We start from the raw sequence: 27,644 nt of genomic DNA, 5'->3' as shown, positions 1-27,644 counted from the left end.
GTAAGAAAAGGCCAGATTGCACTCTGAAGGCCATAGAGCAGTGGTTCTCAACCTGTGGGTTGCGGCCCCTTTGAGACTCACATATCAGATATTTGCATTGTGCTTCATAACGGTAGCAAAAGTACACTTATGAAGTCTCATTATGGTGAGGAGTCACCGCAACATGAGGGACTATAGTAACTGGTCCCAGCATTAGGAAGGCTGAGACACACTGCCATAGAGGATGGTGTGCTTGTCAAGGAGAGGTTTGAGGCTGAAACTGTGTGGCTGGAGATGACAAAGAGTGCTTTGTGGCTGGGTCACTGCATGGGACAGCCTGTAGGGGGAATTGGCCACATGTCTTGGAGAGAGCCCAAGTCCTTACCCATTGAGTTCTTTGATGTTTCCATCCACAGTTCCTTCTCTGACTGTTCTCTCATCAACTAGAGCCTGCTCACTTGTTCAGTTTTTGTTTTGTGTTTATACTTTTTACCTGTAAATCTCCCCCTTCAAGGCTACCTTATCCGGCATAGGTTTCCTAGACTTGTTCATTCTGCCTTTGATCCCTGAAAGATCCTCCTTTGTGTTAGTGTCACAATGGACAAATTTCATCTATTTTTATATCATTTTCAATTCCTGGCTTTCTTGGAGCTTCAGAAGCAGCTCCAGAATCCATCCTGGTGACTTTCCAAACAGCTCCTTTGCTCCCTGGACACTTTTACTAGTTGCTTCTCGAAAGTTCTACCTAGAAACAAGTGAAGCCTTAGAAAAAGAAAAACATGGACTCTCAAAAATGCTGCTTTTAAAATAGCATTTAGCACTATGAAATAGCTTTTGAAATACCCATAAGCAGTATCTGCAGCATGCTGTATCAGTGAGGACGCCATGCCTTTCTAGTGGGCTCTCCATAGCCCACATTATTATGAGTTGAATAAACAGTTCAGTGCTGGAAGATATATGGGGAAATATGCTTTTGCAGTGAATATTGGGGTTGTGATCTGGACCAGCAGATCTTCTTCGGTGACAGGGTTCTGAGACAGAGAACCAGGAGGTTAGAAGGTACAGAGGATAAAAGACATGCAAGTTTGAGATCCAGAGATCTTGCACAAGCTTTATCTTGTGCCAAGCAAGCTCATTAAGAGGTACAGTATCTTATATACTATTTTAGGAGGTAAATGGGACAAAGTCAGCAGAAACTATTGTACTGTGGGGCAAAGTCAGCAAGAAGATAATCAAACAATGTTGCACAAAGGGAACACAGGGTGTCTCAAAAGCATTTTAGCCAAAGCATACTGAGGCCTTGGAATGGATAGCCGTAGCCCCCATAAGGTGTGAAGAGTTGTATTCTGAGGATCTGAAGCCACAGATTCCCCAGAGCCTTAGCCCCAGGCCATTACCTGATCTGTCAATCTTATTCCTGGTTTCTGGAGGAACATAGCTCCTTCTCTATCCATCAGGTCCTTGGGGGAAGTCCCAAGCCCCTGACTCCAGGCTATTACTGGTTCTGCCAAGTATATTTCTCATTTTGAGAAGAACTATGTTCCTTCTTCATGCATCAGGACTTTGGGAAAAACCTTGGTTGATCACTCCAGCCCTCAACAAGATTGTCAGTGACTTTCCAATTCAAAAGTGAGATGCAACTTTGCAGATGCCACTATCCACCATGGTTGTCCCCTGCTAGGTCTGGTCAACCCCACTGCATTATTTGGCATTGCTATTGACGGGAAGTTTTTGGACTGTATCTTCTTTGAGCTGTTCATAAAATTCCAGACAGAGAAAATTATCTGCTCTCTGAACCCTTGGGAGAAAGGATTTGGTTATAACATTTACCACATTCACAGTTAGTCCAGGTGTCATGGGCTTAGGTGGTGACTTCACAACATAATGAAAGTGTGCACAAGAAATCTAAGGGTGAGAATATACTGAAGCATATAGGTCCTGGCATCTTATCATGGCAAAGGCTGGGGCAAACACAAATGATTCCCAGGTTTGCATTTGCTCTGCCAAGATGAATGGATAGTAAATATGCTGATGGTACGCTGGAATTTCATTCAAGTAGTGGGTGAATGAGCATTGCAGTGAAGGGCCCAGGACCTACTGGGATATCTAGAGTTCATCCTGTATCTTGCCTGAAGTGCTAAGAAGGCTTGGTTGTCCTGGAGTTGCCAGGGTTAACCTTGGTGTTGCTTCTGTGCCTTCCCCACTCCCAGGAGCACAGAAATCCACCAGGATCCCCAGGAAAAATGGAGGATGGCTGGGGAAGAAGGCCGAGTTACACAGGACAGGGAGGTAGCCAACCTAGACAGCAAGAGAGAACCAAGAAAGATGAGTGGCAGCTTCAAAACCCCTGATGATGTCATGAAAGGAGACCCATGTGAAAGACTAAGGCCTTGAGTGACTATCTTTTCCACTCTAACCTGAGACTCTTCCCTTTTCACCTATGAAGCTAACTCCTAACCTCTGTTACCTCAAAATTTAGTCTCCTAATATATACAGTAAGAAACATAAAGGAAACTCCAAAGAGACATTCTTACACTAGATCCCAAAGAAAATTTAAAGTGTACTCCCTAAACTTCTATGGCTGTTTAAAACGGCCAGATATTCAATCACCCAAATCCACCCCCCCCACAACTAGCTGGAGTAGCCTCAAAATGAATTTTCTTACTCAGAAATGTGTTTGATTTTATCCAACCATGCGTTCTACAGGAAATCATTGTCACCTGCCCTTTGATTGCAGTCATTTGCATGGTAATGATTAGGCAATCTCTAACCAGTCAGTTGGGCAACAAACCAGGTCTAGCTATATTCTATCAGAATAACCCGTGTGGAAGGCAGCCAAATGTTGAATATCTCTTAGAGCGAGATTAATTTTTAACTAAGCCTATTTATTCTCTTGACATTTGAAAGCAAAGTTACCTCTGTTTATATAATACAAGAAAAGATCAAATACAGATATTTGGCATGCCTTACTAAAAGGCCCAAAGAACTGTGGTAGGAGAAAAAAAATACTGCTCTCTTTTGTAGGACTTCCAGTTTGAATGAACACCACAGGAAAATAGTTAGTCATTAAAACCAGGGGTTGGGGAAATGGTTCAGTAGATAAAGTGCTTACCGTCCAAGTGTGAGGACTAGAGCTTAAATTCCTAGAACTCAGCTAAAGCTGCATAGGATGACACTCATTTTAATCCCAGCATTCCTATGATAAGATAGGAGGCAGATCAAGGAGCAACCCCGAAAGTTCAAGAGCCAGCTAGCCTGCTGTAGACAGAGGTGAATCAAAGAATTCCACCTCTTACAAAGTGGAAGGTGAGAATTCAAACCCATGGTTGTCCTCTGCCTCCCGCCTGAGCCCTTGATGCAAATGTATGTACAATCATGCATAAACAACCTCCCATCACAAGTAAACCAAAGTAATTTCATAGATGTAATATTTCTTCATTAGGATTAAATCAGAAATGCCAGTGAAGTAATAGTGCTAAATGGTTGGAGAATGAGAAGGTAGTTTAGATAGGAGTTATAGTTCCCACTGGAAAACAGAGCTACTGACAACCTGCTTATGGATTAGGGAGAAACCGATAGAGGGTAGAGCCTTAAGTATTGTGTGGACTCTTCTGCTATATTCATTTTTCTTTTGTTTTCCAATGGGAACTGATAATCAGAATTATAGCAGGATACTAAAAATGACTTTGAGTCCAGAGGATGGTAGAAGCAGATAGACTCTTGAATTCCCTCACATCAGAAAGACACATATAGCTCTGTGTCACCTTCTCATGGAAGAGATAAAAGGACACAAACACACTGACTTATATGATAACAAATGAGGACATTCAATCATTCCATAAATATTAGAAAACTTCATATGGTACTTGCTTTGGACTGGGTACCAGGAAGGTGAGGAAAATGAAAGCAATACCTGAAAAATTGATGAGACAAAAAAACAAGAAAAAAAGAAAAATTTACCAGATGCATTGAGAGATGTGATTGGATAAGGAAAAGGGAGGGATCAGGGAGTGATGGACATGTGGATCCTGATGAACAAGAGGTGCTGTGGAAGGGTGGCATTTTGAGCAAGAGAGGCATAGGAAGAGGCAGGTAATTGTTCTGTATCATCGGTGTGTAGTTGGTAATGAGGGTAGGGCAGTAGAGAGTGTGAAGAGATAAAAGTGGGAATGAAGGCGGACTCACAGCTTCTTTCCAGTGTCTATCCTTTACTAGCTGATGGTCTTCATTTTCAAGCTTGATGGATTTGTTTCAGCTTTCGTCTTTGCTCATTTTTTTCCTGATTTTTCTGCACTCTATACGAGCTATCTGTGGATTCCTGCTCCACCTCTGGAGCAGTGTCTTTCATTCTTTTGAGCTCTTCCTTGTGGTGTCAGCCTCAGGCTTCACCAGGAGATGGTTCCTTCCCTCACAATCCTGTGTCATCTCCCAAGATGGGACAACCATGATCATCTGCCCCGTGGGCAAACTAAGCAAACCAGGTGGGTAACCAACCCTTTGTCATGCCATAATTTGTTTTGGGTGAAGGGTGGGACAAAATAGCTCTATGAACATTTGACTCTGTCAGGGGCTGAGTTTTTCACCATGGGGAAGAAGAGTGAGAAGAATGGTAGCCAGAAGAATAAGGCCACTCAGTTTGATGAAGTTTGAGACCTGGTTCTCATTTTCCTTGAGTCTAACTAGACCCCTCCTTTCTGTGTTTTGGTTGTCCATCTTTTCTTTCAATGACCTGGGCACGGTTGGCATTTCACCAGGAAGCTCATTACTCTAAGATAGTTTGAAAGGGAAGAGTTCATGTACAGAGAAACTCTCATTGAATTCACTCAAAGGTTTTTTTGATAACCAGTATAGGTTTGTTCTCTAGCTTTTGATGGACAGGGCTGTCATTACAATTTTTCAATTTTTCAGTTGCTTCCTTCATTTTTATTTTCCATTTGCTGTGGTGATTTGAATGAGAATGCCACTCCCACTCCTGGCTCATCTGTTTGAATATTTGATTCCCAGTCAGTGCAATTGTTTGGAAAGGATTAGGAGGTGTGGTCTTGTTGGAGGAGGTATACCACTGGGGGAAGCCTTTGAGGTTTCAAAAGCCCAGGCCATTGCCAGTTATCTTCTCTCTGCCTCATATGTGGGTCATATGTAAATTCTCAGTTACTGTCCAGCACCACATTTGCTTGCCATAACTGTCTTGGACTCTAACCCTCCAGAGCTATGAGCTCTAGGTTAAATGCTTTCTTTTATACGATGCCTTAGACATGGTGCTTTACCAACAGAAACATAACAAAAACATGCTCCATCACAATCTAAGGTGATGAGCCTTAATTACCCTCTCTATAGTAATATCAGCACGTACATCATACCAGCCACATACCAGACAGTATCAGTTCCTTTAGTCCTCATAAAACTCCCCTGAGGTAAGCATTATTCCTGTGTTTCCTTCATAGATGAGGAAACTGAGACACAGTTGACTCACACAGAAGGTATATGCCACTGCTGAGATTTTACCATGAGACTTTGTGACTCCGGGATCATAGTCTGAGAACAGCTGAGTCCAAGCTGTTTTATATGGTAAGGGCCAGTCTAAAAGCCATCAGCAACTGAGAAAGCTAGAGACTACAACAAAAGGCTATAAATCAGGCCTTAGAATACCAGCTTCTAGCAAAAACTCCCACGAGTTAGACATCTCCAGGAAAGGAAGGCCACAGCTTTATGGGCCAATATTGCCTCATCTTCAACCCTCTTAGCCCTAGTCACCTGTCTTCCACTCAGGTCTAGGATGTTTTTGATCCGTCTTAGAGTAAGGGCTGAGCAGAAAGCAAGAAAAAGAACCTATGTTTCTGTAATTTGAGAAATGGTAAACAATGTTTTACATCTAACCTTCGTTGCTGTTTCATGACCTATCAAAGCTCACAAAAACTAAGTCAACGTTTTAACCATGTTGTCATTTTTGGCATAGCTTCTCCTTGAATGTCTAAATGATTTTGTTATTGACATTTTAATCCCGTGTTAAAAGGGTAAAAAGAGGCCACAAGGTACAGGAATACTGCGTGAAACTCAGGCTTCTAGCCCCTGTAGAATGATCCCATGGAGGCTCTTCCTTGGCTCCTAATAGAAAGCAGACCTGACCCCTCTTCGTTGACTTTTCCCTCTGTTGTCTGACCCATCATCTTTGAGGACTAGAGGAAAGCATGCAAACCAGAGCCTGTGAGTCCATTGTCTGTCTGTTATCCTATCCTCTCTTTACCCCACATCCCCTGTCTTCTCCCTTTCTCTCCTCACTCTGCAATGAGGGCTAACATGGCAGGCTTCTCTGCCCTATCTCTCTGCTGGATATGGACTTGCCACACACATGCTTTATTCTGCAATGCACCTGCAGAGTGTGGTAGTCTCTCAAGTGTCCACAGCATACAGATTACCTCATTCAAGTTCATCCCCACAATGACTCAACACTGGAGACAATGCTATACCATTGTACAAGTGAAGAATGTGTGACTTAAGAAGGTTTAGCAAAGGCAAGATAATAAGTAACAATGGAAACCCTGCTTTGAGGGCAGAGAAGGTATTGCACAAATTAACTTCTCATCTGCTCTGTCTGCCTTTGTCTTTGATTCTTCCAAAAGAGGAGAGGCCTTCTAAAGAAGGCAGGCAGGACAGGGAGGTGGAATGCCTAGCTGGGACATCCAGGGGCAGAGTTTGGCTAAGGAGAGTGAAATACAAGGTGTGTGAGATGACAGGCACTTAGAAATCTTTCTTTCCAGCAAAGACAGAGAAGTAAGAAAGAATGGAGGAGCAAGGAAAGATGAAACATCAAGAAAAGCCTGTGGATGTAAAACACAGAACTTGTGAAGCTTATCCCGAGTCAAGCATAGATCAAGTGGAAGATTACAGCAAACTCTACTATAGGTCTCAAAACTGATCAAAACCTAAAACACACTCGTCTTGCCGCCAAGCCTAACTGAATTTGATCTGGGACCAATATGGTGGAAGGAGGAAAGAGACTCCCCCAAATTGTCCTTTGACTCCCCTACATGAGTACCATTACACACACACACACACACACACACACACACACACACACACACACACACACAAATGTCAGAGAGAGAGAGAGAGAGAGAGAGAGAGAGAGAATATTTACAGAATAATGTTCAGAGAGTGGGTACAGGATAAGAGCACAGTTACAAAGATGTTATCTGATCGATTATTATTACTACTATTACTATTTGAGGCAGGGGTTTCCTCTGTAGCTGAGGCTGGCTGGAACTTATATAGCCCCAGGCTGCCTCAAAACCTGCAATAATCTTTCAACAACAACCTTTTAAGGCTGAGATTGCAGGCATGATCCGCCATATAGAATCTGATGACATTCCTGGCTTTGGAGTTGGTGAGAGCTAATTTCTTTCTAAGAATGTATTCCAAAGGTTTTACCTGATAGCCATAGCATGTTGGTTTTCTATCTGGTATGTTATATCTCCCCAGTCACAGAAGTTCTAACCAGTCAACCAATGGCAGATGCATCCACAGAGCAGTGGCTTCCCTACGGTCCTACAGAAGTTCCCAAGCCTGAGGTTGGATTCATGGTGGCCTGCTGTTATCCTTCAACCTCCCCTTTCCATTCTGAACCATGCTCCTTCTCCCAGTCTCTTGCTGACCCTCAGGTGAAGTTGGAAGAAAACAAACGCCCCTCAAGTCATTTTATATCTTACAGAAGTCTTATGTCTCTGGAGCCAGGACTCAGGATATAAAGCAGAATCAGTGTTACGGCTTCCTCTTCTCAAGTTAAAAAAGACATAAAGGCGCTGGGATTTGGGTGTTTATGAGCACTATGAGGCCCTGCTGGCTATTTCTGGAAGCCTATATCTCACAATTATGTGCTACGGGTACACATTTAAAAAAAAAAGTAAATCTCAGCCTCACGTTTAGTGCCTCCTTCGGCATTTGAGAGTTCTGGGTTAAGGTTGAGCGGAACTGCTGGTCACAATCGGCTAACTCTCTTAATTAGTCCAGGACCATTGTATTGTATAAACGCCACCACTCTGTGCTCAGCAATGACTAACCGCTCCATTTCAGACTGTTTACTTAAGAGGGGTGCTTTCATCTACAATCAATGTTTCTGGGCATTGAACCTACTTAATTCTGAGAAACAAAGAAGGCTAACGTGAGCCTGGTCCCCTCTTCCTCCTCTTCTCCTCATTGGTCCTCCCTCCCCTGCCCAGCTACCAAATCTTTGTGCTAGAGGTGACTCAGCATCAAATCTCATCTCACCATGGATGTGTCCAACCTTAATAAGTTCACATCTCTCCTCTAAGCTTATTTCCTCTCTGGAAAGTTAACTGTTGCCACTGGCGCTTTCTACCTCAGGGGGTCCATGGAAAGGAGGGTGAAATGTCTCCTTCCTTAGGAAATTCAAACCCCAAACCACAGCATAAGACAGGCACCAGACTAAACAAAGTGCTTGGTCTTCCAGCCATTGCTCTCTTGCTCTCTCGATATCTCTTATTGCAGTGAACACTGGCACACACACACACACACACACACACACACACACACACACACACACACACAGTATTTACAGAGTAATGTTCAGAAAATGGTTTCAGGATAAGAGCATAGTAACAAAGATCTTGCAGACAGCCAAGCATGCCTGCTCATTTGTGTATAACACACACACACACACACACACACACACACACACACACACACACACACACATTATTTTTAGGGAGACTAGTAGGTACTTATTTGGGGACAAGTGAGCCACATTATGATTGACTTGGTTACTAGACTGCTATGCATCCGTTAAGGAAGGAAGCCTTTTGAAGGGCGTGGAAAGTTAGAAGAGGAGAGCTCGGCAATAAGACTGTGCATGGTGCCCATGGGCCAGAACTACCTATGGACAGAGCCAAGAAAAGACTCTACTGGAAATATCTGGATGGCATGAGTGATGGGACAGCGAATGACTCTGTATTTCCTTCCCTTCAGAAACTTCAGAGATTGGGTGTGGTGCCGGGCACTTCTATCTAAGCACTCAGGAAGCAAAGGCAGGAGGAGTTTACAAGTTCAAGGCTGGCCTAACCTCTGTAATGAGAGCCCCCATCTCAAACAGGCATATATATTATGCATTGATTAACTATCAATGGATATTTGAGAGTGTTGTATTTGGGGGAATATAAAAGAGAGGCAGAGCCTCGCTTGTTTTGTGGCTGCGAACATCAGGGCCCTTCTACTTAGATACCTGCTGAGGTTTCAGACTCCGACTGCTATCTCTCCTCGCTTCTATCTGGACCTGGCCCCCCTGTTAAGCAAATGCACAGTGTGTATTTTTATTCCTTTGAAATGTCTTACCTTTCTAATCATTCCCTGTATTCTATTCATTTCTTCAAAAGTGACTTTCAATGTTACCTCCTTTATGTCCCCTTTGCTCAGCTATGATCAAATTTCAGGAGTTCTGTTTAGGCTACAAAGAGCAGCTGACCCCACTCTGGAGGTCTCTTGTGTCCTTCCTCCCTAGAAGTCAGGCAGGAGGACACTCCTGTATGTTCAACACCCAGGTCTGTGATGGGCATTCAGAATTTTCAGCATTTGTCCAACTGATATAATATTAGGGCAGTAGAGACAAATGCTTCTCCAAAGACAATGTTGGTTTAAAAACATATCCCAAGCTTCATTTCCCTATCCTATCTCATGCATCTTTGGAAATAGTGTGGTATCTTTTGCAGATGTTATCAGTGTTATACTGCCTTCAATTCTGCCCTGGGGTGTGACCAGCCTTCCAATCTCACCTAATCAGGGCTTCTACTGTAGAACATCCCCCTCTAGGAATCCCAGAAAACCTCTCTTCAAGTTCCCTGTGCTCTTATTTTACCTGCATTCTCAGATGAAAGCATTAGAAATCTTCTTAAGACCCCATTTTGGAGGTGTGAATTAGGCCCTCGAGAGGACTCAGTAATAAATGCTGATAGTGGCCATGTCCTCAGGAAGGCAGCGCTAGACACTGTCCCCAAATCCTCCCTGGCTTTTCTCTATTCCTAAACCAAGCTCCGCGCTGGAGCTGTGTGCGAGTGCCTTGGAGGGACGGTGGCCTTGGGCATTTCTGGGTGCCTTCCCTCAGGCCCTCTTCTACAGCCTTAGCCGGCGTGCCCGGGAGCTCAGTGGCGCGGCCTTGGCATGCTAAGTGGCTGTACTGGGACGCCTTTGTTTCTGAGGCCGGTTGTCCTCTGCATCCAAATGGGTCGCTTGCTCACCCGCTCCTCCGCGAGGGTACAGCGCCCCTCGGCGATGTGTCCCTGATACCTGGGGACCCTACTAGGGCGGATAGGGAGTGCACAGAGGCCTCTAGCCTGGGCACCTGCGCGGGCCCGAGGAGGGTCCCGCTGCCCGCTGCCCGCTGCCCCAAGTCTCGCGGTGCTACGGCTCGGACCCGGGAGCCGCGGGCTCGGCACCCCAGCCGCACCACAAAGGCTGAACCCGGAGGAGGCCCGGGAAGGGAGGAGCGCGGGTGCGCGCAGAGGAACGGGGAGCGCGCGGGGCGCGGGGAGCAGCGCGGGCAGGAGCGCGGGGCGCTCTCAGAGCGCGGGAGCGCGGGGAGCACCGCCCGCACCTTCCTTTGTGTGGCGCGGCCGCGGCGGCGCTGGCCCGCGCCGGGTCCCGGTCCCCGCCCCCGCCCCGCCCCCGCCCGGCGCTCCGGTCCCTTCCCGGCAAGATGGCAACCCCGGCCGCCGTCAACCCTCCGGGTGAGTAGCCGCCGAGCCTCTGGCGGAGCCCGAGCCGCGCAGCCCGGGGGTGGGGAGCGGCCGCTGCCCGGCAGCATCAGCACCGGCCGTGGCATCCTCATTCACGAATGGTGCTCCACCTGGTCCTGACGGCGCTCGCCGCTGCTGCGTGTGAGTCGATGCTCGCCCGCGGGCTCCAGAGCCACAGGGGCCAGTGGATGCCAGGTGTCGCGCTGAGCGAGAGAAAAGTTTGGAGCCGGGATTCAACAGGGCAGAACTCCTGGGACAATTTCGGCTATCGGCCCCGCCTCCCCTGCGCTGGTCTTTGGCGGGGTTTACACCTGGCCGCTGTATATCCCAGTCTTTTCTGGACAGGAAAAGCCTAATTGGTAATAATGGCCTGAAGCAGCCCTGTCCCTCTCCGATTTTCTGATGTCTACGAAGGTACAGCCTGTGGCCCTTGGGCTTATGCTGGCAGATTAGAAAAAAAAGGGATGGAGTTCAGGAATGAGTGGGAGTGTTAGGCTCCTGTTGAAATGTGGCGGAGGAGCCCTATTGTGGTTGGCAAAGTTCCCTGTGGTATCATGCAAAGCTGAGAGGATAGACATGTGACTGCTTTCCCGCTCCCAAGTTTTAGGTTTTGTGCTGTATGCTGTGGTTCTGGAGAATCATAGGTCGCTGTAGATTAAGGCAGGGACAGTCAAATAGCTCAGAGCCCAGGAAAGCTCAGTGGAAGAGGTCTTGTGTTGGGGTGCGGACCCAGAGCAAGTGGGTTGAACTACCAGAGTGTTTATGAAAGTAGAATGTCTTCAAAGTTATGAGTGGAAGATCCCCTCCGTCAGTGTTGGTCAGGGTAGGTTGGGGGACACTGGACACTTTAGCCAGAACTTGCCGAAGATACGGTTTGAAAATGTAGATGTACAGGCAGAGAGGCATTGCAGGCATAAGTCATGGAGTCATGATGGACATGCCCTAAGCATGCACTGGAGACCCGTGAGTGAGGTGTGAGAAGGAACACAGGGATCTGGCATTGAGTTGCAAGGATGTAGACAGGTTCAAAAGGCCTTGGAAGACATGAACTGTGGCTTCCTCTTCCCACAGTAAGAGAGGGTCTTAAGTGGTACTGAACAGAGGAGCCACATGGTCACTGCTTTCCTGAAGTAATACAGAATACAGTAACACTAGAAGTAGGGACTGCATTGAGAAGAGGCAGGTGCAGGAGGTCAGACTTAGCTGTAGTGGCTTGAACAGAGAAGAAGAAAAATACCAGGAGGCAAAGTATGGGATCTGGCCTTCATTAGATTTGGGGTATAGGCAAATGAAGAAAGCCAGAATAGACAAGAGGCAGGTGCCTAAGGGGACAAGGAGGTGATGAAACTTTCTAATCCCAAGGAAGGAGGCTCATTAACTGAAACAGGCAGTCCTAGAAGAGCAGACATGGAGTCTGTCTGAAACGCCGAGTGGGTAGATGACTGGCGTGGAAACACAGCTGTGTCATTTTTGTTTACCACTGAAGTACTTTCAACCGATTCTGATACTTAGAAATCAATAGAAAATTAATACGTTTAGCTGTAATGAGATTAGGAAAAGCGCAGAAAAATAATGAGGGTGGTTGAGTCCAGAATCTATTGGGGTTAAGCATAAACTCTTATATAACTCAGCTACCATTACATCACTGTTGGGAACTATGTCCATTACATTGTTCTCTATGCTATACAGACCCTGGGACTTGGAAGGAGTGCTGTCGGCCAACTTAATACATTGCGATATCCAGACCTTTTCTCAGGCGACAGACAGAAGTACCAGAGATCCTGAGCACTGTGAGGCTCTCTCAAGGAAAATTTCTTGCAGTGATTAACTATCGTATCATCCGCTCTCAATTTTTTTTAACTGGTCCTCTATGATGGCTTTTGGGTGGGCTGTCTTAGTTTTGTTCCGTGTGAGCGTTCAGCTTCTTTGGTGCAGGAAGGCTGGTCTCAAGGAATAGGGCTAAGCATGTGAGCCAAAGAGAGATATTTCAGATTGTGTGAGGAATCTGCACTGGGATAACTTCTCACTCCCATGAGCAGAAGTCATATGAGAGCTCTGTGGGTTTTTCTTCCTACCTCCACCCTCCCCTTAGATTTTTGCTTTGCACAGAATAAGAGCTTGATAAACACAGCTAGATGGACTGAGAGGCAGCGTGATTCGTTTCTGCAGCTGATATGTACCCAGAATACCTTGGTCTCCTCCCACACCAACCAGCTGACCAATGCACTCCGCTGAATACTTATTTACAAAGGCACTGTGATGTGGCAGAGTATAGCATCCTGGGAGCTCAGTAATGGTGGATGAAGCTGTGTCTTTTCACCTGTCACTCCATTGCTTCAAACCCATACTCTGGTTCTTCTAGGCCTTCTGCTTGAGATTCAGATTAGCATCCTACCTGTTACCCTGTGAGAACAGAGGTCTTTGGAGGAAGGGGATGGCTCTCAGATATTTCCATAGTTCTTGACATCTCACAATTTCCAAGGCCTCACACTGGCCCCTTGCTGTTGTATTGGCTGAATTTTCTCTGTTGTTTCTTAACAGGGATGATGTATTCATCCTCTGGAATAAAGAAAGGAGTTTTAGGGCTGTGTGTTGGGGGGAGGTGTTCTTCTACTATGTTAGATGGTATTTGAACATTTGTGATTTTTATGAAGTTGCTTAGGTTTGAATTAGCCATATGCAACTGAGCAGTCTGAAAGGAGCTAGTATCGTGGTTCCTTTGTAACTTCAGGAGTCAGGGCCATGCTCGCTCAGATCAGTCTTTGGCATTACGCATTCTCTGAAGTGAGTTTTTCAGAGTACCTAATGAGACCTGGGATGATTAATCTCTCTTCTTGACGAAGTTAGAACCACCTAGGAGACACACCTCGGAGCCTGTTTGTGAAGATGTATCTAAGAAGGCTTAGCTGAGGAGAGAAGACACACTCTGGAGGTGGGCAGTGCCATCCTGTGGGCGGCAGGGGTCCTGAACTGAGTAAAAAGGAAGAGCGAGCTGAGTCCCAGCATTCATCTTCCTCTGCTTCCTGACTGCAGATGCAGCATGACCAGCCACTGCAAGCTCCTGACCCATAGCTTCCCCACCATAACGGACTGCATCTTTTAAAAGTTCATTTTATCAAAGCAAGAAAGGGGACTAATAAGCTTGCCCATGTTAATGGAATTGGAAGGTATGTTTTAAATAGATTTGGAATTCCATTCCCAACCCCACCCCCCCAGTTAGGTATAATATTCTGCTCTAGTTTCTGGTCTTTTGGTTATTGATGATAGAGAATGGGAAGGTTGTCTGGACAGGCTACAGTAGATGAGAAGGTGTTTAGAACAGTTCCGAATTCTATTGAATACCTTTTGTTTGTCAAACCTTTTTGAGGACACAGTAATGAGAAGATGAGCAAGAATGTCCCTTGACCCTAGAGTCCATAGTCTCAGAGAGGAGGCATTTAAATTGACTAACTTTATTTTTTCATAGGCGAAATAATAGGGTTAGGAAGGTGGCTCAAGGTAAGGGAGTGTTTGATGTGCAGACATGAACATCTAAGTTCAAAAATGCACACATGCAAAAATCATGTTGGTGGGAGGTTAAGAAGGGGACAAGCAGGGATATTTCTGGGGCTTGCTGGCTGTCAACTGAGCTTCAGGTTTAGTGAGAGATTCTGCCTCAAGAGAATAGGTTATAGAGTGATAGAACAGGGTGCTTGAAATCCTCTTCTAACCTCAGCGCACATGAATGGATATGCACGTGAACATACAACACACACTCACACAAACACACACACACACACACACACACACACACACACAAGAAAAAAAAAAGAATAATAATAGTTATTTTCCCCAGATACCAGGCCTTGAAGAGGGACACACTGACTTACAGAAAATTTCAGAAGGGCCATATGAACTGATGACAGAGGGTGGGCGTAGATGTGTTTGTAAATGTATGTGGACTCCTAAACCAATGTCTCCTCAGCGCTGGGCACAGGAGAATACGCAGTGGACTTAGATCTTTTGACAGTGCATGCTGTGCTTGCAAACCGTCCTACCTCAGGTAAAGTTAGAACACAAGATAGCTGTTCTGGTAAAGTGTGTCAATGTGATGAAGAAATAATACCCTGAGATAAGCAACTCACAGACCTGACTTAGATGGAAGGGTTGGCCAGAGCATTGTGAGGGCAGTGAAGGTCTGTATGAGGAAGTGACCTATAAATGAGGCTGTGGATAACGAAAAGCCTGAAGAACTCTCACCCTCCTATCCTGACATGGAGAGGCGCCTGCACAGACACGGTGGTGAGGAAGAACTTGGTAGATTGAACAATCAGAAAGGGCAGTGTTGCCAAGCAGTGGTGAACAAGGATGGGGTCGCATGAGAGTGGAGAAGGGTGAAGAGGCAGGCTCACAGAAGGCCACAGATCTTGGGTTCAGGGTCCCATTAGATTCTGAGATAGCACAGAGCTTTTGAAGGGCATTGAGCAGAGAAGTATGATACCCAGTACCTTAGTCTACAAATTCAGGCATTCAATCTTGGATACTGTGGGAGATCAGGTTGAAGTCTTCTGTAAGAGGTGCAGACTGGGATAACAGATACGTATGCCCGCAGCAGGGGCATTGTCCTGTACAACTCCAAGCAACTCCAGGACCCTACTTACATCCTTGTCCTTCCTTGCAGTTGATGAGGGCATGTCCTCCTTGGGGCAGAGTCATCATGACTTTAAGTAAAGTGTTGGGGGCTAAGGGAAAGGTAAGGCCCAGGCTTCTGCCCTAGGTGCTGGGAGGATTGAGGTGCTGAGGAGAAGCGAGGTGCAAGTAGCCAATGGGCCATCCTGGAGAATTCAGGATGAGACATTTGAGTTGAGAAGATCACTGGAGTTGTCAGAGAGGCCTAGATATTTGGGCTGAAGACTTAAGAGACTTAAGGCAAACTAGCACAAGGACCCAGAGGTGCTTCGCAGGGCAGTAGGGGTCCCACCACAGACTATTTGGGCTGAATGCTTAATTCCCAAGCAGTACTTCTGGTCACTGCTTTGTTACGTCTTTAGTGAGATGTAATGTGGTGCAAAGTGAAAGGGACATGGTTTCTTCATCTTCCCCAGAATCATGGATTCGTTCATTCCCATGCGTATATATGGTCTAAAGCCTGTGGTAGAGTGGGATATAAGCAAGGACTGACAGTTTAGAACTGCTAGAAGAGTATGCTGTGTGACAAGGCCATAAGGTTACCAGAGCTGTGTGTTCTTCCTTGGAGGGCACTAAGGCTTGTCAGGCTGGAAGACTGGTACCAAATGGGACTTCATGTTTCAAGGATAAATGGCATTTCCCATTTATTATTAAGATACTGCTAGCAAGATGGCTGCTTCTGCGTCTGGGCCTCTCTTGGAGTGATGAATTGCTCCTCTTTTCTTTGTACTCCCTCCTTTCTTCACACCTGGCCACTTTCCTGTCCTCATTGTGAATCTACTCCCCTAAGGAAACCCATTTATCCAAGTAATGTATTTATGCAGTAACTTCCCTCTGAGGCATGGCTGAGTACCCCTGCTGGAACTGAATGGATTCTGTGGTTGGGTGAAGGGTCTGACTGGAAACCTGGGAAGGCAGGAAGTGCTCCTGTCCCTGTAACCACACAAACCCCTGCTGCACTGATTTCTGCTTGGTGAGCTGTTGTGAGCAACGAATGGACACTGAGGGGTTGCCTTGCAGTTTCACATGTGGTTTACCTGCCTCGGAAAAAACGCCCACCCTGGATATATGAGACTCTGAGCTCTGTAGTTTATAGTGGACTTTTATGTCTGGTGATTTGATTTCAGCATGCACAGCCTACCAGGGTAATCCCTAACCTAACCAGTTCCTTAAGACTTTACATAATAAGGCAAGAAGTCACGCAGCCCACAAAAACTTAAAATTCTTTAAGGAGGGGGGGAGGCCAGATGGAGAGAGGCTGGTGTTTGGAGTGTAAGGACCCTTGGTACAACTCCACTGAAGTCTTCTTGGAAGGTCCTCCTTGGTCTTACTAGTACCTGGGTAAGCAACATGGGGCCAAAGGAGAGGGTGTTCTTTCCAACATCAAATATTCAGTGGGGTGCTTTGAGATCCACTTTTGCCCATCAGAGCCTCTCAGCCTGGTGAGTCATTTTCTTGCCTGTTTTTGCCTAGACATTTGAATCACCCTAATTGTCACATGACTGAAGGGTGGCCAGGGAAGGTGCACGGTTGCCTGAGTAACAGATTGAGGTGTGAATATATTAGCAACTGATGAAATAGTAGGCAGAAAGCATTCGTTTTGGCTGACAGTTTGAGAGGGCCTAATCTATCATGGCATAGAAGGCATGACTGGGGAGTGTAAGGCTATTTGATCACATCTGGCAGGACAGCCGGGGTGGAAAGTTGCTGCCCAGAGAGTTTTCTCTTCATGGGACGATGCCATCACTTCTTTATTCAATTATTCCTCTCTGGAAAGATCCTAACAGGCTACCCAAATGTGTACCTCAGTAATGCCCTAGGCGTTTGTAAGTTTTAATTCAGTTAAGAACATGTAATGTGCACGCGTTGTGAATGTAGGCGTACCTGCGCTATGATGTGGCGTGGAAATCATAGGACAGCTCTAGAGATGGTTATCTCATTCCACCTCGTTGTGTTTTCCAGGGATTAAACTCAGCTCTCTAGGGTTGCACAGCAAAAGCCCTTACCCCCAGAGCCATCTTTAGCCCAGTTTACATATTTCTTAAACCCATGAACTCGACAAAGCTAACCAACATAATGGTTTTATTTCTGCACTTTAGGCAAACAACGAGCAAGCTAAAGTTAATATATGCTCCCGATATTTCATTCGTAGTTATACAGAATATATTCTCTCGTTCTTCTTGAACGTTCTTGTGAGGCAGATGGACACTGAAGTTTAGAGGTTGCAGGTATTTACATGTACTGTACCTCAAGGGAGGGTATTTACAGTGACTAGAGACGTTCTCCCTTGTTCTGGGTGATATTGGTGTCTGTGACACAGGGCAGGGTGCTGTCCAGCAAGCTCTAGGGCACAGGGTGACCCCTGCTTCATGCTAAAGTATCCAGACTCACTTACCGCTAGATAAGCTCTGACCTCTGGGGATAAACAACTGGAAAAAGACACAGAAGGCTCCATCAGGGTGTGTGGTGAATCAAAGGGCTGACTTTCAGGAAGGGTGTCGAAAAAAAAAAACATGACAACCTGGACAGCAAGGAGATAGCCCTCCTCTCTTCTGAGACTGGACTTTGCCAGGTAGCCCAGTTTGTTTTTTAATTCTCCTGCCCGGACCTTCTGGGTGCTAGGCTTACAGATGGGTACCACCACAGCCAGCTTAAGATGCGCCTTGGAGGTAGCTATGAAATCCATGAGGGGAGTTCATTTCAGTGTGAAAGAACAGAAGTGCAAGAAGTTTTCCTTATTTTTAGCATGGCATTGGTAATTCTATCGCATCAGCAATTTGAAATGAGGCATAGTCTGGAATCGTTTGCCATAATTTGACATGCTTGATGAATTCCAAGTCCCCCCCAAAGAATAAAATGAATGAATGTGATCAAGGATCACAGCTGTGGTCTCTTGATTTTTTTTTTCTTTTTAAAAAGCATTTCACACCAGAAAACTTCCAATTCTAGTCAACCAACCTCCCTGAACACAGCCCCTCTTCCCTGAGCAGAGGGCACTGTGCTGGGGAACAGGGGCATGAAAGATGCTGATGAAACAGCCTGGTTGCATGTGGTGTGGACTTAGCTGTTCCCTACAGCAGGCAGCCTTGGGACAGGTTTATGCAAATTTATGCAAATGATACTTGTCAGTGGTGAGCAGAGGAGGATTATCCTGATTCTTTCCTGCGGGTGGAGGGGGAAAGCTAAAGAAATGGCTTTGGGGTCTGCAGCTCTGTGGTGGCCAGAGAGTGTGCCTTTTCCTAATCAGGGTCTTCAAGGGCGGGTCTGCGTTTCCAGCTTTCTGCTGGGTCTGTGGGTCTCCCCAGCTTACTCCTCCCCTTGGTCCCCTGTGGCTGCTAATGGCACCACACTCCATTCATTGGTCCAAGCCAGACATTAATTATTTTAATTGCCTATCCACCTAATTAAACAAATATTAATTGAATGCCAACTGTGTGTACTCACAGTGGTGTGCAAACCCAGGCATGGCTTCTGCTTTCACTGAATTTTGCTGTATGGCTGGTGAGTCAGCCATTTATTAAATGGTTGCATGCACAGGACATCATTTTAAAAATGTACGGTGAGAGAAGAGGGTCTTTGCTTTCTAATGCATCAGGAAGCCATTGAAGTGAGTACAGCAGGGGTGAGTGATGCCCAGAGGTCCCTTGTGAAAAGATCTCTGTGGCAGCTGAGTGAGGACCGTGCAAGGGGAACTAGGTGAGGGGATCTGTTGGAGGCCCCTTTAGCAGATCTGGCCCAGATGATGGCAAAAGGTGATGGTGGAGTCTCCAGATATTTGGGAGGAAACTACTATAGACAACAAGAACTGCTGACCAGGAGACACGGCGCAGCAAGCTCGTGCGTCAGCCGCTGGGTGAGTTAGCATCATTCCCCGCTGTACACCCTAGATAGGGTGTTAAGGGGTTCTTGGAGGTTCGGGAGAGATCATGAGTTTGGCCTCACACGTGAGACTGAGGGACCTCGAGCTCAGAGGAGGGTTTACCAGAAACCTGAGTTGTTTCATTCTACACCCACCCCGCCTGCCTTGCAAGCAGAACTTTCCCCTTTTCCTTCTTTCCTGCTTTTTCATTCTTTTTCCCACCCCCCACCCCCCACCCCCGCTCTCTTGTCTTCAATTTCTGCTACATAGTTGGTACCTAGTAAATGTTTACTGGATTAACGAAGGAACTCAGGAAACCTTCCAATTCCCTAAATTCTAATTTATGAAGTATGTCTACTCCAAGGGATTTTGATTTGGGTAACTTCACTTCCTGAGGTCCACAGACAAGCATCAGGGCAGCACAAAGAGCTTCTGCCTGATGCTCACCTCTCCCTCCAGTTGCTGGCATTGATAGTTTATGGGGTTCTACATGGTCTGAAAACAAACAGCAGGCAGGATGCATTTTCTTTACTTACTTACTACTTACTTATCCCTGCCCCCCTTTTATTAAAAATAGGTTCTTTCCCTATACGATATGTCTTAATTAGTTTCTCCTCCCTCTGCTCCTTCCATTTCTTTCCCACCTCCCCTCTCTAGATTTACTCTCTTTCTGTCACTCATTAGAAACAGGACAGATAAAATAAAAATTATCACGAGTGTTGGACAAGGCAACCCATAAGAAGGAAGAGAGCCTCAAGAGCAGTCACAAAAATCAGAGAGCTACTCATTCACACACTCAGGAGTTCCATAAACATGAAACTGAGAGCTGTAGGAAAGAGGAGTCTGCCCTGTGCTCGCTGCTTCAGCCTCTGAGTTCATGGGAGCTTTGCTCAGTTGATCTAAAGGGCCTTGTTCTCCTGGTGTCCTCCTCCCCATCTGGCTCTTAGACTCTTCCCACCTCCTCTTCCTTGGCATTCACTGAACTCTGAGAGGATGGATTTGATGGAGACATCTCATTTAGAACTGGGTGTTCCAAGGTCTGTCTGTCTGTCTCTGTCTCTGTCTCTGTCTCTGTCTCTGTCTCTGTCACTCTCTCTCTCTCTCTCTCTCTCTCTCTCCATGTCTGTCTGCAAGTCTCTGTATTTGTTATCTGCTGCAAGAGGAAGCCTCTCTGATGGTGGCTGAGTGTGGCACTGATCTATGACTATAGCAGACTGTCATTAGGAGTCATTTTATCTTTTTTTTTTTTGGACAGATAGTGTTGGTTATTACCCTAGGTTTTTGGAATATCTAGTCTTGGGTATGGGTTCCATCATAGAGAATGGGCCTTAAGTCAAATCAGACATCGGTTGGTTACTCCCACAAGCTTTGTGCCACAATTACCATAGTGTATTTTTGCAGATAGGACAGATTATAGATCCTAAGTTTTGTTGTTGTCTGGGTGTATACTTTTCCCTTTTGGTAGCCTGCAGAACACCTTCCCATACCAAAGACACAGAGGTGAAGGCTCTATATAGAATGCTCTAGAATGCAGAGGTGAAGGCTCGATGTAGGAACCAGCTTGCCCTCTCCACGGTCACCGAGTTGTGATGTTGTCTTCAGCATCAGGACCTTGCTGTCAGTTTGTGGAGAGCAATTTATTGTCTTGGTAACAGCCTGAGTTTGAGGATTTCCAAGGGTCCCTTTCTGCCAAAAACTCAACTGGCTATAACCCATTCCTGGTTCTGGAAGCTTTGTTTTGTTGACAAGAGATGGCCAGTTGGACTCCATCTCCCCCTCTATTTAGCAACTTCATTTTAATTGCCTTTATATATATTTTAGGAAGTTTCCACTGTACTAGATTTCTATACTACCTGCCAGATGCCGGCCAATTCTATATGTCTTTTCCCACATGCCATCTCTCAACCCTCTCCCCATCTGCTCCCATCCCCCACCCCAGACACTCAAGTGTCCCACTTAGTCCCTTATTCTGTACTAACCTCTCTGGGTCTATGGATTGTAGCTTCCTTATCATTTACTTAACAGCTGATATCTGCCCATATAGGAGAATACATACTATATTTATCTTTCTGGGTTTGGGTTACCTCACAGGATGATCTTTTTTCTAGTTCTATAGATGAGTTTATTCTAGTTCCATAGAATATACTTTCTAACTCTGAAAGCTTCAGTGTTTCTTAAGGATGGTATTCTCCCCCATCAGTGGCCTCACTGAGGACTTTGTCATTAATCTAATCGCACTATCTTGCCTATGTTCTGTTTTCATGTTTGGCCAGTTGATCTTCATCGCACAAAACTTATTTTCTGATTCTGAGCTTAATCCAGGATTAGGAAACCCATTAAGTTATGGTGTCTACTTTGATTCTGGAATATTTTTGTTTATTTTAATTTCATCTTTTATAACTTAAAACTCTTTGTCAAACAGTTATTCTGAGGAATGTCTCTCAATTGATTCTTCCTCACAATTACAATGGGGTTGTACTCTCCTATCTATCTATCTATCTATCTATCTATCTATCTATCTATCATCTATCGATCATTTTGAAGAATGTCTCACAATTGATTCTGCCTCACAATTACAATGGGAATGTGCTTTCTTTTACCTACCTACCTACCTACCTACCTACCTACCTACCTATCAATCATCTATTTCTATCATCTTTTTTCAAATTTTAAGTATTATTTTTTTTTCTTCTTTTTTTCGGAGCTGGGAACCGAACCCAGGACCCTGCGCTTGTTAGGCAAGCGCTCGACCACTGAGCTAAATCCCCAACCCCAAATTTTAAGTATTATTAAGCAAGAACATCACATAACTCACATACAACTGCTGTTATATCATGAGGTTACTTTCAGTACTTGATGTTAAAAGTAAGTCTTTGAGTTGTCCATATCAAGTTTGCACTATACCTGGCTAAGTGAGGAAAGGTGACCTTTCCTGCCCAGCACCATAAGTACACCCAGAGCTGAATACAGGTCTCAGGGTTTTTAACCTAAGGGCTTTAGGGTTAACACTTTCCTAAACTAAATATCAACTTCATTTGATGAACAGAATAATTATAAGTTAACTCTGCCAAGATTACCATGTCTTTAGTAAAGCCAGCAGGCAGTTGAAGTGTTTAATTACCAGCTCCCCTGACATACAAATTGAAAGGCATTTCAGGTAAGCTGTGTGTGCAATGCCCGAATGCTCTTTGATTAACAGTGGGATCTACAGTCAAGCAGTAATTATTCTGCTGTCCCACTCTTAGGTGCTGGAGCACATCCATATTTATGCATATTTTGTGTTTATTTTGGAAACTTAATTTTCTGCTTCCTTTAAAAAGCAAGTTTATATTTTACTCTGCTTCATAAAAAAAATTAATGTTGGGGCTTGAGAGATGATTTATCCATTAAAAACAACCCGGCTGCTCCTCCAGAGGACCCGGATTTGATTCTCTTCATCCATCCATCTGGTAGCTCACAACTTCCTGTAATTCAAGTCTCAGGGTATCCAATGCCCTCTTCTGGCCTCTGCGGATTCTAGGCATGCATGTGCTACACAGATACTCATGTGACAAAATACCCATGTATATAGAGTTAAAAAAAATAAAATTTGAGAATCATATTTTGGGATATAATTTGCCTGTAGAAATTTGCCAGTCTTTCCGTTCTTTGAACTTCATCTTAATTCTCTTCTTTCTCCTTTTCTCTCTTCTCCTTCCTTTTACCAAGCTACACCCTGCTGTAGTTGTTTCTCACAAGCTAAAGCCTGTGTGTTGAAGACTTGGCTACCAGACTGTAGTGCTAATAGGAGGTGGTGGTGCCTTTAGCAACTGGAGAAAGGTCATTGGGGTGTGTGCTTCCGGAGGATATTGGATTCTTTCCCAGCCCCTGCTCCTTGTCTGCCATGAAGGTTCTTCCTCCCTGTCCTGACGTTCTGCATTGCCCTGGGTCCTGTAACAACAGATATCTCAGATAGCTATCATGAGGACTGCAGGGTCTGATTTTCCAGTGTTGTGTTGTTTCTCCCAACACATCATGGTGGTGTGGCACATGACATCGGGCTTTGAACTAAAGTACCAGATTTTCTGCTGAGGTGGGGGGGGTCTCCCTGGTAACACAGGAAGCATAGCCTTCCCTTGGCACTCTGAGGCTTTTGGGCACATTTAATCACCAGCTGGCTCTCCCTAGACACTCGTCTACTTTCACTGCAGGGAGCTGTGGGCTTTCCCTCTGCTATCCCCAGAGTGCTGGTCCAGTGGTCTCCTAGTAATCCCTCCTCTCCTTTCTCCCTGTCCATGCACTGGCATGGGGGACACAATCATGGACCAAAGACATTTTCCTTCTTATTTCCCCCATATTCTCTGGCCACCCACTGTGTATCTTCTGTTAATTATCCAGGACTGCTGAGGCTAGACATGAACTCATCTTTATAGCCCCTTGGTTCCTCTTTCCACCTCTACCTGGCTCTCTCCTCTGCCTTGGTTAGGTTCTGAATAACACTAGGAGTTATCACAGGGACATATTCTGTTCAGATTTATTCCTACTCTGTTACTCATACATTCAATAAACATTTGTTAGTGGTCTGCCCTTTGTTAACTTTAGTATTGGTATTGGATGTACACTGATTACCCAACTGTATGGCACAACCCTTACCTTCAACTCTTACCATTCTGGAGGGCAGCTTTATCATCCACATGTGGATGTGCAGCATTGCAGATGAGTCCTTTGCATACAGATGCTGGGAAGTCTGATGTTATTACATCAGCAATTCTTAAGCCTGACCACACTCAGAACTGCCAAGGGGGCTGGTTCCCACGTCTGAGGTTCTGAGTCAATGTAGTAGGGCTGGGATTAGCATGAGATTTACCTTTCTGACATGTTTCCATTTGTTACTGCTGCTAGTAGTGATCCAGCAAGCATACTTCAGGTCCACACAGAGAAGGACCACCACTAAGCCAGTGCTGTGATCCTAGCCAGTGGATCATTCCCTTGGTTCATAACTTTGTGTTCATGAGCTCAGTGGCTTCTGTGGTAGTCAGGTGTGGTAGAATCAGGTGACAGCAGATGCTGGTGAGGATGTGGAGAAAGAGGAACACTCCTCCATTGCTGATGGGATTGCAAACTGGTAAAACCACTTTAGAAATCAGTCTGGAGGTTCCTCAGAAAATTGGAAATAGCTGAAGTCTCAGCTGTACCACTCCTGGGCATATACCAAAAGGACCCTCCAACATATATGAAGTACAGGTGCTCTACTATGTTCATAGCAGCCTTATTTATCCTAGCCAGAAGCTAGAAACAACCCAGATGTCCCTCAATGAAAGAATGAATATAGAAAATGTGCTACATTTACACAATGGAATAGTATTCAGCTATTAAAAATGACAACTTCATAAACTTTGTAGGTAACTGGAACAAGAAAATATTACCTTGAGTGAGGTAACCCAGACCCAAAAGGGCATATCATGGTATGTACTCACTGATAAGTGGATATTACCCAAAAGGTCAGAATACCCATGATACAACTTGAAGACCATATGAAGCTTAACAAGAAGGAAGGTCATAGTGTGGATGTTTCAAACACTCTTAGAAGGGGGAACAAAATAATCACGAGAGGCAGGGAGGAAGGGACCTGGGTGGGAGAGGGGAAGGGGAGGAAAAAGGGGGGGCAGAGTAGGACCATGTATGGGAAGAGACAGGAGAGAAGTCCAGAGGGCCAGGAGAACGAATAGAAATAAGTAGCAGTGGAGGGGTGGGGAACTTGGGGAACTACTAGAAAGTCCCAGACGCCAGGGATGCTCAAGGCTCCCAGGACCCAATGGGGATGACATTAGCCAAAATACCAACAGTAGGCAGATAGAATCTGAAGAGACTACCTCCAGTAGACATGGTCTAAAGCAAATGCAGGTACAAAAATGGAGTAGAGATTGAAGGAAAAGCCATGCAGAGATAGCCCCACCTTGAGATCCACCCATCCACAGACACCAAACCCTGACACTATTGCTGATGCCAAGATGTGCTTGCAGACAGGAGCCTGGTATGGCTGTCCTCTGAGAGGCTCTGCTAGTACCTGACTAAGACAGATGCAGATACTCACAGCCAACCATCGGACTGAGCCCGGGGACCCCAATGGAAGAGTTAGGGGAAGGACTGAAGGAGCTGAAGAATATTGCAACCCTATAGGTAGAACTAATCAGACCCCTCAGAACTCCCAGGGACTAAACCACCAACCAAAGAGTATACATGGGCTGGGCTGTGGTCCCTAATACATATGTAGAAGAAGACTGCCTTATCTGGCATCAGTGAGCGGGGAGGCCCTTGGACCTGTGGGAAGCTTAATGCCCAGGAGAAGGGGGATGCTGCAGGGTAGGTGGGTGGGTGGGGGAGTACCTTCATAGAGGCAAAGGAAAGAGAGTGGGGTTGCTAACGAGGAGTGTTGTGTGGGGACAGCCTGGAATGACAGGGGATTGGCAGCAGAGAGCTGAAACACCTCCCCTTACCCCACTCCCACCTTCTATCCATCTATTTCCCTGAGTTTCTTCCAGTTTTTCATCTCATACCATGGACCATTTTTGGATCTATCTTTCGAGTTCTCCTGTCATACTCTGTTCTTGGTTAAAAAAGTTCTTAGAAACATGTGATTATACATCACCAACATACAGAGTATGTGTTTATATTTATACCAATAAAAATGATAGTCTGTTGTTTTTGGGGTATCAACTAGATATGATGGGGATAACAGAACCATTTCTGGAATAGACTTCCATTTCTGCTTCTTGAGGTAAGTAACTTCATCTTTCTGGACCTTGTTTTCTATGTCTGTATTATAATAGAGAGGACAAAAACAGTATCCATCTTCCTGGTAAAGAATCCCCATGCTGGAGGATTGTTATGACCACAAACGTGATAAACGTATACAGGCCCGTGCCTGACACTTAGCAAGGATGAGCAGTGCATGTTGCCCTTTCTCAAGAGGAAATAAGGAATATCCATGGGCATAGGGAGTGTGTGGATTGCTTTCCAACCACAGATTATTAAACGCCTAAAGGGGATGGATAGAAAGGAAAACACTCGGGTTAAAAACGTTGTCTGCTCTTGTAGAACCTGGATTCAGTTTCTAGCACCCACATGGTGTTCTTCTTAAACATCTATAATTCCAATCTCCAGGGATTGAATGCACCCCTCTGACCTCCTGGGTACCAGGCAAAACACTCATTTATACACATAAAATAAAATGAATGAAATCTAAAAATTTTTAAAAACGAAGGAAAATACTCATTGACGAGGTTGGTATTCTGGTATCTATGTGTAGTTTTCTTTTTCACATTAAAGTGGAATGAGTAACTTCCCTGGACATGATCTATCGTTGGCATGGATGGACAATTGAATCTTCATTCTACAGGTTGCCAATCTAGGATGTCTGTTTGTGGGAGGTGCCACCTTTTCAGGAGTGGGCTTGGGTGGGTGACCTACTGTGTGATGATGTGTTGGCAGTTTAGGGTGGGAGTCTTTCTTGGAATTTTTTAAAGAATCTTTAGTTGTCATTTAGGCACTATACATAGTTCTGTGGATTTAGACTTATGGCACAGGGTCCATCTACTATTTGATGTCACCATTTTTTGGCATCCATTTGAAATCACCAGGATCCTATGTCTTTCCCTTCAATTCACTTCCTACTTTGCTGGATTGTGGATGTGCCTAAAAAGGCCCTGGCCTTTGCCTATCAAAGGTTCTTTATTTTGCGCTTACTCTTGAAGAGTTGGTGGGTTGAGAGTTGGTGCACTGGGAATGCCAGGTTTCAGAGAATTGTCAAAGAACTTCTGTGTTGCCTTGTAGATGATTCTAATGTAGATTAGGGGTTTTCTGGATTCTCTTCCCTCTAAGGTGACTCCCCTCATCAAACACCAGAACTCTTCAGTCTAGAATCCTCTCTTTGTCCTTGAGGTGGGGACTTTCAACCTAGAAAATTAAACTCTTAGTTTGAATAATGAAAAATAAATAAACCCTTTTTCTTATTTTTTTTTGAAATTTTACAATGTGGAATCCTGGATTGAGTGTTACCATCTATTTTTTCCCTCATTTTTCCTACCTTACTCCTTGATCACTTCTGGGAGATTTCATTTTATATTTATTTTATGGCTTCTTATCCTTTCTGCCCAGGGACTGGGGCCAGCTCACTGGCATTTTGAATTAGAATTCCTTTCCTGTGTTTAATGGGGTTCAGGGGAGGAGAGATGAAGTCATGTGTTCATTCTGTTATTTTCAACGAGGGGAAAAGGTGACTTTGAAAAGAAGCACTTAGATAATTTTGTTCTTTAAAAAGAGATTTATTAATTGGACAGAACGACAGAATTCAGTGGAGTCATTAGGTACTGGTATTTGCACCTTGAAACAAGTGATTTAAATTAAACACAGAAGGG

General features: G+C 45.1%; 1 protein-coding gene across 7 annotated transcripts in view; it reads left to right on the top strand.

The window, feature by feature from the left end:
- Positions 1-10,596: 10,596 nt before the first annotated feature.
- The window catches only part of Arnt2 (aryl hydrocarbon receptor nuclear translocator 2), a 161,807-nt gene continuing 144,759 nt past the window's right edge, over positions 10,597-27,644 (top strand). For 6 of the 7 annotated variants that reach the window (XR_015667084.1, XM_087629815.1, XM_087630044.1 and 3 more), the window contains exon 1: positions 10,653-10,712. Coding sequence is in view for 6 of the 7 variants with exons in the window: in XM_087629815.1 (XP_087485941.1) it covers positions 10,682-10,712 (31 nt within the window). In the remaining variant the exon portion in view is untranslated. 7 annotated transcript variants of the gene reach the window in all.

Source organism: Rattus norvegicus, chromosome 1 (genome assembly GCF_021556685.1).
Source record: "Rattus norvegicus strain SHRSP/BbbUtx chromosome 1, alternate assembly SHRSP_T2T, whole genome shotgun sequence".
Taxonomy (NCBI): Eukaryota; Metazoa; Chordata; class Mammalia; order Rodentia; family Muridae; genus Rattus; species Rattus norvegicus.
Note: the sequence above shows the minus strand (reverse complement) of the source record. Positions and strands in the feature narration are given on the sequence as shown.